The 16,268-nt window shown below is 49.8% G+C and overlaps 1 protein-coding gene across 17 annotated transcripts in view; it reads left to right on the top strand.

The window, feature by feature from the left end:
- KALRN (kalirin RhoGEF kinase) overlaps positions 1 to 16,268 on the top strand; it is a gene marked incomplete at its 3' end in the record, with an annotated part of 571,907 nt that overhangs the window by 519,246 nt on the left and 36,393 nt on the right. For all 17 annotated transcript variants that reach the window (XM_081139141.1, XM_081139136.1, XM_081139139.1 and 14 more), the window contains 10 exons: positions 3,304 to 3,434; positions 5,337 to 5,403; positions 6,800 to 6,903; positions 7,067 to 7,136; positions 7,774 to 7,860; positions 8,634 to 8,726; positions 9,416 to 9,466; positions 10,313 to 10,390; positions 12,852 to 13,037; positions 13,405 to 13,576. In XM_081139141.1, the coding sequence (XP_080995267.1) occupies positions 3,304 to 3,434; positions 5,337 to 5,403; positions 6,800 to 6,903; positions 7,067 to 7,136; positions 7,774 to 7,860; positions 8,634 to 8,726; positions 9,416 to 9,466; positions 10,313 to 10,390; positions 12,852 to 13,037; positions 13,405 to 13,576 (1,039 nt within the window). The remainder of the gene's footprint in view (positions 1 to 3,303; positions 3,435 to 5,336; positions 5,404 to 6,799; positions 6,904 to 7,066; positions 7,137 to 7,773; positions 7,861 to 8,633; positions 8,727 to 9,415; positions 9,467 to 10,312; positions 10,391 to 12,851; positions 13,038 to 13,404; positions 13,577 to 16,268) is intronic.

The raw sequence follows: 16,268 nt of genomic DNA, 5'->3' as shown, positions 1-16,268 counted from the left end.
AATATATCTTTATTGACCAGAAAGAGAGGAAGGGAGAGGGAGAGAGAAAGAGATAGAAACATCAGTGATGAGAGAGTCATTGATCAGCTGCCTCCTGCACGCCCCCGACTGGGGATCGAGCCCGCAACCCGGGCATGTGCCCTGACCAGGAATCGAACCGCGATCTCCTGGATCCTAGGTCAATGCTCAACCGCTGAGCTAAGCACGGCCGGACTTGACTCTTTTTCAAATAATACATTCATAGTGTGTATTAAATCTAAGGCCTGTTTTCCTTTACTATCCTATGAGCCACATCTCCCCAAGTCATGAAGAGGAACAGTAAGACTGATCTTTCTAAAACTTAAATTCAATGATGTTACTTCCCTGCTTAAAATTCCCCTGTCATTGGTGTTAGAAGGTAAAGTCTCTACTTCCTAATGCTACACACAAGGCTCCTTATGATCTGATCCTTGCATACTTCTCCGGCCTTATCTATTTCATCCCTCACCTCTTCCTTCCCTAGTACTGACTCACCCCCACCCCCCACAACTTCACGCCCTGCAGTCCCCCTGTACCAGGCAGCTCCCAGCCCCCCAGGCTGCCCTGTGCGGCTCCACAGCTTGATCCTTGACCCACGGTGCTGCTCCGGAATGTCCTCCCACTGGGATATCCAATAAGACCTTTCTCAGTGCTCAGTTCAGGTTGCCTCTTCCATGAAGTCTTCCCCTTTCCTCTCCACCCCACCACAGAGCTGCCTGCTCCTTTTTTCATCCCCCATGGCCCTGTTCTGTCTTGGAGAACCCCTGTTGGAGCTTAGATCGTGGAGGGCAGCGACTCGTATCTTATTCATCTTTGTTTCCCCAGCACTTTGCAGATATTCAGCGTGTGGATATATATTTGCTTAGGTCCGAACAAACGATCAGTTACAATACTGTGCCATGAATGCTGTGCAGGGGTGTGTGAAGGGTGGTTCTAGGAGCCCAGAGGAAGGGCGTTTTGTGGGTATGTGATCCAAGATCTACTGGACAGGAAATGTGTTCATTTTTAACATGGGGGCAGCCTTCCCCCACACTTAATCTACTTTTTAAAATTCTATTTGCATTTCTGTTCCCTGACCTTGGACCAACTATAGGAGCACCCATTGTGCAACTTGCGTTCCTCCCTCCTTTGTACACCTTTTTCTTTGTCTACTGGGACTGTTGTGACCCGCACCCTGACAGGGCAGAAGTTCTCCCCGTGGGGGTGCACAGCCCACCAGTCATCAACCGGCCACCACTGCCTGTTTCCCCCCAGGAGCAGCGCAGACAGCTGAAGGTCACCCCCAGGGGCCCCTGGGTGGGACCCATATCCCAACTCCAGCACAGGTAGCTAAGTCCTCAGAGGGGATCACTGTTGAATTAGTGTAAGTATTTATAGCCTACGTCATTCTTTGAGGCAGATTACCCAGCATACAGCTTAGCCAAACCCTTTACTTTTCTCTCCTTCCTCTCTCACAGCTTCTGCCCTTCTCGGCTCCATCCCAGAGATAACCTGGGCTTCTTGGCTCTCCTAGCAGGTCATGCAGGAGGAGATGGAACCTATTTTTGTGTGTGACTCTTTGGACTCCTCAGATGTCCTTGTTTCTGCAGAATAGTTGAGAGTGGACCATGCCACGCTGGATGTTCCACGGGAGAGCCTTGTAGGCAGAGATCTAAGCCTGTTTCCCAGGCCTTGCAGCCAGCATCCTGCCAGCCAACAGGCTGCAAAACAAAGACTGTAACAGGACAGTGGGGAGGAGGAAGGGGGAGTAAAAGGCATGTAATCAGATCAATCACCAGCTGCGTCCATCTGCCTGGAGCTTGTCTCTGGCGATGGCACCAGGGGACATGGCACATGTCATTGAAAAGCCTGCCTGTCCGGTGGCTTGTCAAGCCTCAGCACCAGACACTCATTTCCTTAATAACTGGTTACAGATCCTGAACCTATAAATTTAGCTAAACTCTCCCTGACCTTTCCATATTTTTAGCCGGCGCTGCCTCTCTGGATAACGGCTTCCATGGCCGATTACTGTTCTATAAAATACCTTCCTGTCAAGTTAAAATGAACTCTCTTTCTCCAGCTTAAATACCCTGTCCTCTTAATTCTAGTTTCTATGTTGGTAACAGATTCCTGTTTGGCTCTTCGCACATTCTGTGGATTCGGGGGTACAGAGGGGGGAAAGAAGGTTTACATCTCAACTTTTACGTGTTTCAGCTTCAAGTCTAATGTTCCCCACGTGTTCTCATGCAGGCCCCCCCCGGGCACTGTTGCACTGTTCGTTTCACTTTCCTGAACTTTTTCTACCTCTGTTTGGCTTAGAGAGTTCATGACAGATGGTCCAAGTGCAGGTTGTTGAGGGCCATGCTGACACCTTCTGTGCCTACTACCTTTTTGGATACTTTTTGATCTTTGTGACTTCACTCTTAGGACTGATGTTTTCAAAGGCTCTGAAATTAGTCTCCCATACTTGTTTTACAGTTGCCCGCACTGACTTGCTCTCCAGTCTTACTGATCGTCCACATCGCTTCTGCCAGTCTGCAAAGTGAAATTCTCAGTGTCACTGTGCGATCTTTCTTCCAGATACTTTTAGTCCTGAGAAATCTGTGGAAAGGAGAGTTCTGATCTTCAAATTGAGGAAAACTGAATCATAGAATAATTTTAGCTGTCTCCCTTGTTAACCAGTCACTAGCAAATCTAGGATTGGAATCCTTTTTTTACACCTGCTCTTTCTAGAGTACCATATTAATCCCTTTAAATGTTTCTCAATCCTGTAGCAACTTAATTAAAAGAAATGAAAGGGATTAATAAATGAAAGAAAGCCCTTGGTAAATGACCTAGCAAAGATGTTTTTAGAAAAGGCTAAATCTATTCACCATGTCAAAAAAAATTGCAGCTAATTAAACAAGTGTGATTTTGAACAAGCTAGTTTTCCTATCACAACCCTCCCTTTTCATTTGCATTTGATGTTCCTACAACTGATTTTTCTCTTCTAACTGCTTGTTTGGTATAGAATTGCAAAGATTGGCTTTACCTCTGGAGCTCTTACCCAGAGACAGTTCACTCTGACAGTTTTCACTATGTCCAGTGTCTGGGAAACTGGCAGGCAGCCTGAGAATGTGACAGTGCTGGGCTCCTTGCTGTAGGAAGATGGGAGTCTCTGGTCTCCTGGGGCCTCACTGAGGTCCAGGGAGAACAGCCTCGGCTACAAATCTACCACGTTGCCTATGGCCAGGCCAGGGGACACGGGGCCTTCCAGAAGACTTTTCAGTGTATACTTCTCTAAGGCTGTTCATTCTCTCTTTTCAGAGCCTAGAAGGAGGATCATACCGGGGGAGCTTGAAGGACCCAGCGGGCTGCCTGAATGAGGGGATGACCCCGCCCACACCTACTAGAAACCTGGAAGAAGAACAGAAAGCCAAGGCCATGAGAGGCAGGATGTAAGTGGCTTCCCCCATTCACCCTGGTGCACGTGTGTGCAGTGGGTGATGGGCAATGGTTGCGGGAAATTTGGGGAGGATTAGAGTGGGATCAAAGAGCCCTTCGAGGGAAAAGATGCCAGGTCCACCAGCAGCACCTCGCCCAGCCCCCTTCCCAAGGCAGCCCTCAGTCTCTCAGCAGACAGCTTAGGATAAAAATATCGCCTGGAGCCCGGCCGGGCGTGGCTCAGCGGTTGAGCATCAACCTAGGATCCAGGCGATCGGGGTTCGATTCCCGGTCAGGTTTTGGGTTCGATCAATGACTCTCTCATCATTGATGTTTCTGTCTCTCTCTCTCCCTCTCCTTTCCTCTCTCTGAAATCAATAAAGATATATTAAAATATATATATATATCGCCTGGGCCTCATCTCCAGAGGGCCCCTCCAGCCCCACATTCCCACTCTGACTTGCCTGTGGGTTTCCTTTGACCGCTTTCTCCCAAGCAGTAACTCGGGCTGTGCTAAAGATACATTTAAGTGCTTTTATTTGGCCTTGCCAGTTCCTTCCTGTGGCCCACAACACATGATTGTGTGTCTCAGAGAGGGGGCCGGCTGGCCATGCTGGGAGTGATGATAAAGGAGCATGTGTTCCCTGGCTTCCTCCCATTGCCCAAGGCCCCAGACCCGGGGATGCGGTGGCTTCTCTGTGCCGCAGAGATCAAGAAATTTCAGATGAATTGCTTCCTGGGTTCAGAATGGTTACAACCCCTTATGCTGGGGCCCCTCTTTGACATCTCAGAACTTTATCCCTTCTGCTACTTGGGCCAAAAATGCAGTTGCGTGACTCCAGGCAAAACTCTCTCGAACTTTGATGTATGTCCGACTCCAGCCAGCCTCACAGCATCTCACCTGCGCCAGCTCATGGCCATCAGCATTCTGTGTCCAGCTCTGTGCTGTCTGGACAGAGAGGGAAGTGTTTGGGTTGATGCCTCAGGGACTCCTGAGAGAGCCGGTCTGAGTAGTTTCCCAGGCAGCAGGCGACAGTGAAAGAGCAGACTTTGGACTCTTGTACAACTGGGTTCAAATCTCAGCTCTGCTACTCACTTTGTACTCTTGGGCAATACTGCCTGAGTGGTTTCATGTGTATACAGCAGTGCCCACAATCCCTACCTTGTTATAAGCGTGAGAAAATCCTGATGAAGCAACTGGCACAAAGTACATGCTCTAAGGGGAAGAAACTAACAAGAAAGAAACCAAGAAAGCACATGTCCTTGAGGTCGTTGACACCACATCTGCTGGTGGGCAGGGAGGCTGTGCATGCAGAGCTGTGGCTCCGGAATGTCTGCAGTCACCTTGCTGGCCTTCACTGGGGAATGTGCAGGCCAGTGGCCATGGATACCCACCTGGAGAACTGTAGCTTCTGTATCTCACAAGCCTCGCTTGATGTCGGTGTCTCCGAGGCCTCCAAGGTTGGTTATCAGATGCCTCTCTCCTCTTGTTAAGCGGAGAACAGAGCTGGAATGAAGGAAGAGAAGACTCACGTTGATCCCTTGGCCTTAGAGCTTTTGTAACTCAGTTTTGCCAAAGTGGTTGTCCTTCTTTCTGCCCTGTGTCTACATGGTTGTTCAGTTAAAGGTGAGGGAGGCAGAGGGCAAAGAGCAGGAAGACGATGCCGGGCTGTGAGTGGCATTCTTTGTCCGGCTGCTGTGGGTCGGTTGGGAAAGCCCTCTCAGCCTCTGTGCCCTCGGCAGTTCTCTCAGAGAGAGAGCACCAGCCAGTGAGCACCTCCTCCAGGGCGCCCGGTGTGAGCTTTTGGGGGGTCTCGTCCCAAGGGCACCAGAGGAACTTCCCTGTGAACTTAAACGTGAAGATTCCTTGCCTTATGGTGAACAGAAACCCCCCCTCTTCTTAACCTCCCGCTCAGGTTTGTCCTGAATGAGCTGGTGCAGACTGAGAAGGACTACGTCAAGGACCTGGGGATCGTGGTGGAAGTGAGTAGATGGCTCAGGGCGGGTCTGTCACCCACTGGGCCTCACAGGGCCGAGGTGTTTTCATTTGCATATATGTTGTTGACTCTCTCCAGGATTTGCAGAAATAAAACTGCAAACGGTAATAAATGAACTAGAATATGTAGGAAAGGCATTTTTTTTCTTTCCCCCTTGAATGTTATGAGAGATTTAAGGGGAGGGAGGGCCCAAATGTTAGCGCTGAGTCCATTCACCTTGCTTTAGGCAACCAAGTTTTTGTCCCCGAGCTTTTCACTGGTATGTAACCACGTGGACATAGATGCTTCAGAGCCATGAGCCGCCATGACCTGCACTAAGCAGGTCACTCTTAGCAACACATTGGGGCTTATATGTGTCCTGAGATTTTAAGGAGAATGTTACAACTGCCAAGAAGACAGACAAAATAAAAACACACCAATCAGGCAAGATGGGCAGGTCCACAGTTCAGAGTCAGCTTGGCAGTAAACAGAACAGCTCTTTCCCTGTAGGGATTGACTTCGGGGGGGGGGGGGGGGGTTAGACACTTGGATGAGAAAGCCAGAGAAAGTAAATGGATAATTTAGGTGGCTTAGAGTCCTGTGGCTAAACTTCTTAAGCAAAAGAATGTAGATTCTAAACATTGACTGTCTGATGTCTGAATCGCCTGCCGGTTCCTCGCGTTGGGCCTGTAAGTCCCCATCCTATGAAGTCTGCTGATTTATGGTTTGTGTTTGCTTATCCCGAACCTCGGCTACACAGACTAGCCTGGCATTCAGAGGACCTGAATTCTAATTTATAGAAAGTTGCTCTCTCCTCCAAGGACGGCTGGGGCAGATAGGGGTGCCTCCATGTGCAGTCCAGCCTAGGAGCAAGGGGGCTCGGGAACCTGGGGGCCGAGATCCGGGGCAGCCAGACATCAGTGGTGCAACTGGGAGGCAGATCGCTGACTCCCCAGTGTCTCGGCTTCTCAGACAGGGATACATGCTGCTGCGTGTGCAACCTCAAAGCTTGGCTTGAAAGCTGAAATGAGATTATGCACGATAACATTTTACAGACGCTCAAGTATTAACATAGGAAGACTTACCTCTAGGCCACACGGGTCTAGTTCGGAGCCTTTAAAGACACAGACCTTGGACTGGGAAAGGGAGAGGGGCAGGTGATTTCTTCTTTGTTCTGCTTGCTTAAGGAGGCTGGAGACCAAGAAAGAGACCCGGAAATTCACAGAAGTCTTGTGTGTCACTCTGCACAAGGGTGAAGTCCTGGTTGACTAGTGAGGAGCTGCAGGAGCACTTGCCCCCAAGCTCAGGCAGATGGGGCTGTTGCATGGGGCCGCGGTGCGGTGCTCCGCGCAGAGGGCTGTCTCATGAAGAGTGGCCCGCTCACCGTTGCCTCTGCCCCACAGGGCTTCATGAAGAAGATAGAAGAAAAGGGTGTCCCCGAGGACATGCGAGGAAAGGACAAAATCGTGTTCGGAAACATTCACCAGATCTATGACTGGCACAAGGAGTAAGAACCACGTCACCCTGGGGACCCGGCATCCTAGGAACCCAGCCCCCCCCTGGCCTGACCTCAGGGTTTGGGGAGAGCGTCCGTCATTTTCCTCAGCCTTGAGAAGTTACACAGTGCTGGAGAATGTGCCTCCCTGATTTTACCCCCTCCCTCCTTTCAGTTTCTTCCTGGCTGAACTGGAAAAATGTATCCAGGAGCAAGACAGGCTGGCCCAGCTCTTCATTAAACACGTGAGTGTTTCCCGCGCCTTCGCCGCTCCCCTCCCACCGGGCTCCCTCCTCCTGCTGCTGCTGTTACTCCTTGTCACCCTTCCCTGGGTGGTTTAACTGTCTTGGCTGTTTGGACAATGGGCTCTGGGTACCCCATTTACTCCTCTGTCCTTGATATGTCACTGCCTTGGTGCGTGCCCGGAGTGCGGCCCGCACGCACGCGTGTGTGTGTGTGTGCGTGCGTGCGTGCGTGTGTGTGCGCGCACGTACGTGTGTGTGCATGTGTGCGTGTGTGCATGTGTGTGTGTGTGCGTGTGTGTGCGCACATACGCGTGTGTGCGTGTGTGCATGTGTGTGCATGTGTGCGCACGTGTGTGCGCGTGTGCATGTGTGCGTGTGTGAGCGTGTGTGCGCGTGTGTGCGCGTGTGCGTGTGTGTGTGCGTGTGTGTGCGCGTGTGTGTGCGCGTGTGTGCATGTGTGTGTGCGTGTGTGCGCGTGTGTGCGCGTGTGCATGTGTGTGTGCGTGTGTGTGAGCGCGTGTGTGCGTGTGTGTGCGCGTGTGTGCATGTGTGTGTGTGTGTACCCGCGTCCTCCCCGTGAGCGGACTCGGGCTCCGCGGGCAGCGCGGGGTCTGAGCGCCGCCCTGTGCCCGTGCAGGAGCGGAAGCTGCACATCTACGTGTGGTACTGCCAGAACAAGCCGCGCTCCGAGTACATCGTGGCCGAGTACGACACCTACTTCGAAGTAAGCTGCCCGGCTTTGCTGGCCCGGGTCGGGGGAGGAGATTCACGCCGAGACAGCCACATTCCGAAACAGCGGCCGCCATCCCCCTTCGGGACCGGCGGCTGCCTCAGCACAGCCCTCGGCTTCTTAGCTAGATTCTCAGGAGCCCCTTCGCTTGAGAGGAACTGAGCAGTGATTGTGACGCGATGCGGAGGCTGCTTCCGAAGCTGCGGGCTCCTTATGGGGCCCCAGGGCGGACCCTGGCCACGCGGCTCCCCACCAATCCCTGGAGACTGCTTGCTAAGGGCCCTCCACCTTGTCGAGGTGCGCACGGTCCTCATGGTCACTGCTTCCGATCCCAGGGTTCAGTCAAGCACCTCAGGTGTTTGCTCTGCCCCAGCCTGGAAGTGTGTGTTTTGCTGGAGGAGAGGCAGCCATCACTTGGGAAGAGTGTTTACAGATCTGAGTTGAGGGCCCCCAGGCTTTTCATGTCCTAGGAGAAGCCCTTCGTCCCCCTGGGCCCTGGAGCCATAGGGGGAAGAATACCCATTCCTGCTCGTCCCCAGGGCCAGGGTGAAGACTCAGGATATGACAGTGATGGACAGGCAGGAGGGATGACGTGCGTTCTGTTATTAAAACACATTTGCAGTCGTGTAGTCCTGCCTCTCACGTGGTTTGAAGATTCTAAAACTTTAGTGGCAAACCCGAAGACCTGTCTTCCTGGCTTTGAAGCCTGACCCAGAGCACCCCAAGCTTTGGTTCCTTTTATCTACCGTCGCTCCCTTGTGTTCCAGGAGGTGAAACAGGAGATAAATCAAAGGCTGACGCTTAGCGACTTCCTTATCAAGCCCATTCAGAGAATAACGAAGTATCAGTTGCTCCTCAAGGTAAGAGAGCTGTGGGCCTGGGCCAGGGCCCCGAGAAGAGTCTCCGCAGGCTCTGAACTAGCAGGCAGGTTAGCCGAGGCTCTGTCTCCACTGCGCTGTTCCCGTGGGCTCGGGGGGCCATGCGTCGGCTTTTATCTTGTCTGGTGGTTACTTGTGTCAGCTCTGAACCCAAGTAAACGGTATGCCTTTTGTTCCTGCCTTTAAGGTTGGCTAATTCATTTTCTTTTTTTCAACTTCTTACTTTGTCACCATCACTGACTTGGTGTCTTTAAAAAATAACAAATAACAACAGCATCAAATCAGAGTGGATTATAAGGAGAAAGGAAAGGAAACACCCTAGAAACCTTAGATGAGTAATATCTAAAATTTGATCATGTTTTCCTTTTTTTAATGGTTTAATTTGATTTGTCTTACAGACATAGGAGGTAAACAGAAGGGAGATTTAACTTCCCTTCCTCCCTCCCTTTTCTCATAGTGTTAAATATTTGAGTATTCTGGGGCTTCTCTGATACATGTACAGTATGATTCATAGTCTCATATCCCAGCTACTACACAGCATCGCCATCTGCACGGGAAGGAGAGCCTCTGGGTGTTGCTGCGGTTTCTGTGATGCTAGGATTTTATAACTCTGATGATTTTCCTAACTGATTTCACCCTCCCACACCCTTCCCTTCTCCCCAACCTGCCAGGACTTCCTGAGATACAGCGAGAAGGCGGGTTTGGAGTGCTCAGAGATCGAGGTGAGTTTTCTACGGGTAATGCTGACTGTATTAGGGACAATTCTTGGATGTCTGTCTCTAAAGGGGAAAGATTGTCTCTGGTGACCAAGGGTCCAGGCCGGGTCCTCTAAGACAGTAAGAGCCTCTTGCAAGCAGCTATTCAGCAGGGTGAGGAGCTGCGAGTATTGGCAAACACATGGAGTGTTTTTCTAGAATTCGAGAATCCTGTCCTGGGCCACATCAGAGCCTAGCCCCACTGGTGTTCTTGTGGGTCCCAGTGACATGTGGTGGGAAAGGATGGTATTTGAGCCCTCTGACATCCTTCAGAGACCAGGTGTTTCAATGTGCATCTTTATCCACGAACCCAGGTGCTGTTTGAGTCTAACATGTAAAGTGTCCCGTATTCAGTCCCTCCCCATCCCAAGGATCCCTCCTTAAGTGAAGCCCTTTGAGACAGTGTCACCATGGGGATTATTTTCAGCCAGACCATTCTGGCAGGTTATTTTAGGTTAAAACCTCTAGCTTTTCACAAGCCAGGCTAGGCTGTTGCTTGGGCATCTAGGAAGCGACAGAGAGAAGAAAGAACATACAAGAGGGAAAGGGAATTGATACCCAGGAGTGGGAAGGTAGGAAAAGGATCCTGGTCAGCGTCCTCCCCACATGTGGTCACTGATTCACGTGGGGCCCCTGCACTGGTGACCAACCTCACCCCCAGAACAAGCAATCCCACAGTCCTCTGGGATTGGGCAGCAGGGACCTGTGTCCTTTCCTAGAATCAATGAACTCACAGAGGTCCCTGCCTTCCAGCATGAAATTGCCCTGAGCTTCCCGTTTCCCCTCCTGAAGCACTATTGTTCTTTCCCACAGAAAGCAGTGGAGTTAATGTGCCTTGTTCCAAAACGCTGCAATGACATGATGAACCTAGGACGGCTGCAGGGCTTTGAGGTGAGCCCCTGAGGACCCTCTTTGCCCTCCCTCCTAGGACAGCAGAGCCCAGGCGGAGGTGCCTCCTTCTGAAGTACAGTGCCCACCCCCTCTGCCTCCTTCACTCACCATCGACTCCCCTATGCCCGGCCCTCTGGTACACAAGCCTAGAAGACTCATCTCTCTAGGGCACCCAGTGACAGTGCAGTCATAGGACGTCACAGAGCAGTCACCCAAGCTGGAGCCAGAATTCTAGGAGGGTTGGGAAGACCCCAATTCTTTGTAACTGTGGGCCTGGCAGTGACCTCTTCCCTCTTCTCTCCTGCTTGAGAAGTGCTGGCTGTGTGAGGAGAGCAGGACCCTGTGATGGAAATAGAACCGGGGGGAAAGTGGAGCACTTTTTCCAGAGCGTGGTTCCAATAAGCGGGTCTGCATAGCGGCTGGCTTTTTGGTGAAGTGAACATTTAAAGCTCTAGAGCATCAGAGTGCACACTTCTGTTCTCTGAAGAGGAGACTCGAGTTTAGGAGAAGGATCTAGATGTCCCAGGACTTTGGTTTCAGTCAATGGATAGTCTGCTCGGGCTGCCACAGCCAAGTACCACAGATGGGGCGGCTTCGACTATAGACATTTATCCTTCATTTCTAGATGCTAGAGCTCAAAGTCAAGGTCAAGGCAAGGTGGTTCCTTCTGCGGGCTGTGAGGAAGGGGCCTGTCCAGGCCTGTGTCCACAAAAAGCCACATGTCAGAGTGCTTAATTTTTTTCTCTTTTTTTGATTTTAGAGAGGAAAGGAGAGGGGAGAGAGAGAGAAAAACATTGATGTGAAAGAGAAACATCAATCAGTTGCCTCGTGCTCGCTCCCCAACCAGGAATCAGACCCATAACCTAGGCATGTGCCCTCACCGGGAATAGAACCGGCCACCTTTTGGTGCATGAGACGACACTCAGCCAACTGAGTCGCACTAGCCAGGGCAATTATTTTCTCTTTTAAATCAAGAACCACCATCTCCTTTTTTCATCAAGTCCCAGAGAATCTGCTTTGCATCCCTTCGGCTAATTGGGAAGGACCATGAGCATATTTCCATTCCTTCTGAAGACCTGGCTTTGGCCAGGGAGGAGGCAGCCCCTTCACTTAGATTCCCTCCCTTCCATATCCTCTAGCTTTCCCTTCAGCATTGGAAAGGCTATAACCAATGGTCAGGCTCTTATGTAATATTAATAGAGCCTTTAGAGCTTTCCTGGCTAGCTGGTCACCTGCTTAATATTAACTTTGGACCAGGGTAGAGATAAGCCTATTTGGCTGCTGACCTTGACAGGGAGGAGCCATGATCCAAGCAGAGGGAAGGTGTTTCTCAAGAACATGAAAAAAAATGAAAGTCCTGGGTGGGTAGCTCAGTTGGTTAGAATGTCCTCCCAGTACGCCAAGGTTTCAGGTTCGATCCCCGGTCAGGGTACATACAAGAATCAACCAATGCATGCATATAAATAAGTGGAACAACAAATTGGTGTTTGCCTTCCTCCCTCTCGCTCTCTCTCTCACCCTCTCTCATCCTTACTTCCCCTTTCCCTCCCTTCCACTCTCTCTAAAAATCAATGAAAAAAAATATCCTCAGGTGGGGATTAACAAAAAAGGAGGGATCAGAGGCCCTGGCTGGTGTGGCTCAGTCGGTTGGGCGTCGTCCCATGCACTGACATGTTGCCGGTTCAATTCCCCATCAGGGCATGTGCCCGGGTTGCAGGCTCAATCCCCGGTGGGGGCCATGCAGGAGGCAGCCTATCGATGTCTTGCTCTCACATGGATGTTTCTCTCTCTCTCTCCCCCTTTTCCTTCCTCTCTAAAAATCAATTTTTTTAAAAAAAGAAGTATCACAGGACCCAGAAAAATTCCTACCAACTTATAAAATATGAGCACGTATCTATAGGACCCCAACTTTACCTGTTGATCTGTAGGAGGAGACTAAGACTTCAGAATTTCCTCCATTAGGAGAAAAGAGGGGCCCAACTCGTGTGGCCCTGCTGACATCACTTTTCTTGGCCACAATTGGCTCTAGGTTCGTGGCCGCTGGAGGACTCCAGGTCCTTGGCCCAAGCTGCAAGGGAGCCAGGCAGGCACGCTTCCCAGAGCTCCAGGGACAGAAAGGCCACTTCTAGCTCCAAGTGTCACTTACTTTCCATTCTTATAATAAAACACAAGGGCCAGGATAATTTCTGAACATCTCTTTAGCTAGTAAGTTTACCTTTCCTGGGGCTGCCTCTTAGTGGTTCTGTTTCCTTCTTTTCCTTCCCTCCAGGGCCCTCTTGCCTGCCCTAGATGAATGGGGGGGGGGGGGGGGAAGGCCTAATTCAGTCTCTTTCTAAAGCCCTGAGGGTTTTGGTATCAGGTCTGCTGCCCATGTCCCCAAAGGGGAGACTCTGTGGACCCAGAGGGCTGCAGTGGTCTCCCCATTTTTCATTTGCTTCACCCCAGCCCTTCTCTCCATCAGGGCACCCTGACTGCCCAGGGGAAGCTGCTGCAGCAGGATACGTTCTACGTGATTGAGCTGGACGCAGGCATGCCGTCCCGGACCAAGGAGAGGCGCGTGTTCCTCTTTGAGCAAATTGTCATCTTCAGTGAGCTACTCAGGAAGGGTTCTCTCACCCCGGGCTACATGTTCAAAAGGAGCATCAAGGTGAGGATCCCTCTGGGAGGAGAAGGGCCAAGGAAGAGCCAGATTTGGGGGAGCTGCTTCCCTAAGACAGAGGCGTGGAATGAGTCAGGATCCTGAACTTTGAAGATCTTTCAGCCCAATAAAACTTCGGGCGTGAAGGTTGAGCATCTATGAGAAAACATGACGGGATGCCCATCTCTAGCAGGATCCTGCAGGTCTCCAGGGTCACGTCATTCACTCTGAGACAGAGGCCAAAGTACTTAGCTGGTAGATCCAGGGCAAAAATTTGGGAACATCTCCTGAAATAAAAACTTCGAGGAACTGTAATATGTTGTTGATTTTCATTAAACCACTTACATATGAACAGGATTGACTTGGTGTCTTCTAGATGAACCACTTGGTCCTGGAGGAGAACATAGACAATGACCCCTGCAAGTTTGCGCTCATGAACAGGGAGACTTCGGAGAGGGTCATTCTGCAAGCCGCCAACGCCGACATCCAGCAGGCCTGGGTGCAGGACATCAATCAAGTCTTAGAAACACAGCGAGACTTCTTAAATGGTGGGTCCTGGGCCTGGCTTCTAGCAGGGCAATTTTATGGGACCCCACACCTCTGAGCTTCCTTGGGTCTGGGCTCATGGTGAGTTATGAGCCCAGGTCACATTTTATGTGGAGTTCAACATTGTAGCTTTCAGAAACACATTGTTTAGAATTTTTCTGAACCTGAATATGCAGTGGAGCAGATGGAGTATTATAAAGAAGCCCCATCTCTCCAAAGGAAGGATACTCCCTTATAGCCTCCACACAGGGCATATGCCTTATGGCCACCATTACCAGCTGGTAATAATTGGGGCAAAAGTCTGAGATGGGCACACCCTCTTTCTCTTAGTGGCTGACTATCAACGACACGTGTCTTCCCATTTGGTGGCTAATGGCTGGGACTCTTGCAGGTTCTCCAGTGTTATCTAGAGACAGCTGGGAATTTGGCAGATCAGTTCAAATGTCCCCTCTACTCCCAATGGTGTGAGAATCTGGCTAAGTCCTCTCTTCCAATAAGAGGTGATTACACTCAAAATTTTAGGAATACCTTGAACTCCCTAGAACAGATTGGTTACACAGAGAATGTGGCTCTCTGTGGACCTGCAGGCGTCCCCTAATGGGCTGCTTGAACTGGAATGAAGTGGAGCTGCTACCTTATTTACATTATTTTATTTGTTTCCCCTGCTGGGATCTTCACATTAAGCTTGGTGTGGGAAAGGAAGTGTACAGGGTTAAACTAGCGGTGATCTGTGGAGTTAATGAGCTCAGAAGTCTCTCTGAGCAGAACTGCAGCTTTAAGTTGAGGGCAAAACATAACCAGTAACAAAGCACATCTGGGGACTGAGCAAGCACATAGGCCTGTATGTGCACATATGCGTGCACACACACACACACACACACGGCCCACCCTCCATTGTGTCGCCTCTTCTTGCCAGCACTACAATCTGGACTCTTTGAAACGGCACAAATAGAGCATTTGAGGACCTAGTTGAGGACCTTGGCAAGTCGTGGTGTTTCTCGGGGCCTCTGTTGGCTCACTTTGTGCGAGGGAGAGCCGATGTGCTCCGCCCACCCTGGCAGGTGCCGTGGTGTGCCAGCCGTCCTGGAAACAGGAAAACACGGCACACCTCCCTACAGTACCAGTTCTACTCCACGATAAGAGGTTTAACACGTTGTGTTTTTTTAAAAAAAATAAAAAAAATTCTATCTCAGGATGCCATGACGTTTTAAGATAGAACATGAGGCTTCAAAGCAGTTTCACACTCACAGAAAGTATTTCTGGGTCATGACTCCTGGTCTCCCAGCTGTAGACTAGTTTGAGAAAAAAATTAAGTGGCCTCTAAGATTCATTCTAAAAAGCATAAAATTAAACACCAGCCCAACCCTGAGGGGTAGTAATGAAAGTTGTATATAATTTACAGTGTCTGAATGTACAACTTTGAATTAACACTTATATTGATAAAGTAATTTTATGCAAAAATATGTGCATATATAAAATATACTTACTAAATTTCACTCTTATCAGGAATTTCTGATAGACTCTAAGCTGGAATGAGGTTTCTAAATTCATCAGTTCCGGGCAAAAGGAAAATGAGGCAGGAGAATAAGTTGAAACCAGAAATCATTGAAATAACAATAATGGCTGCTGTCTGTTCTCTGTGCTGGGCACTATGCTAAGCATTTCACATGTATTATCACATTTAATTCTCATGTCGACATGGAAATTCAGGTGCTGTCGTTGTGTGTTTTTGAGGTGAGGAGAGGTTAAGAAACTTGTCCAAAGTCACAGAAGGAAGGCCTTGAACCCAGACTGTATAACTTAAAATTGGGCTCTTAGCCACAAAACTGTGGTAGAGTTGCTCGTGGTAGAACATACATTTATATGTGAGCTCCGTAGCCAACAAAGCAAGGAAAGAAACAGGGTCGGGCATAAGATGCTGTATTTATCAGCCGGAAACAAACCCCAGTACACGCACAGCTTTCCTGATCTGAAGACCAGAGTTACGCAAATTGAGGCTGATGTCAGGACACAGGCCCTCCGTGAGGTTATTTAAGAATATGTGGTGTGTTCAAACACTTGAGCACAGTTGTTGCATATAATCAGTTAGTACCCCGACTCCATGTGATAGGTTTTGCTTCAGGAGGTCAGTATGACAAGGCCTGTTCACCGGCTCTACTTAAAAGTATCTACTGAAAACTCAGGACAGCATTTCCTTGAGCACAGTGATTCAGACTTTTACTTGGTTCCGAGAGACTTCTCTCCTAATTTTAGTGAATTATGGAGCTATTGCTGAATGAGATTATCAATACCTCAGTATTTAAGGCCTACAGAACACTCTCCAGGGAGAAAGGCTAGGCTCTGGCAGAGCCTGCTCTATACTTCGACACTATCAGAAAACAAGGACGTGAGGATGGACCAAGGCCAGGCTTGCTTACGGAGACATGTGCAGGCATCTCAGAGCCCGTCTCTCCCTCCTGAGACCTTAAATAGGAAGGAAGTATGACCCATATTGAGTCCTGTTGAAGTTCATACTGATCACTATAGAAATACCCTTATAATTGAAAGTTCTCTTGTTACAGTGAATTCTGATAAAGCCGACATTAGGGACCAGCCCTTGAAGTCATCCTTATAGAATTCAACCTGTAAGGCTTTTGCCTGGCTGTACCTTTTGAGGCTCAGACCTTGGAACTTTGTTATCTTAAACTCAGTAAA

The sequence above is a fragment of the Miniopterus schreibersii genome (assembly GCF_964146895.1).
Source record: "Miniopterus schreibersii genome assembly, chromosome: 5".
Lineage (NCBI taxonomy): Eukaryota > Metazoa > Chordata > Mammalia > Chiroptera > Miniopteridae > Miniopterus > Miniopterus schreibersii.
This window is presented reverse-complemented; position numbering and strand designations above follow the sequence as displayed.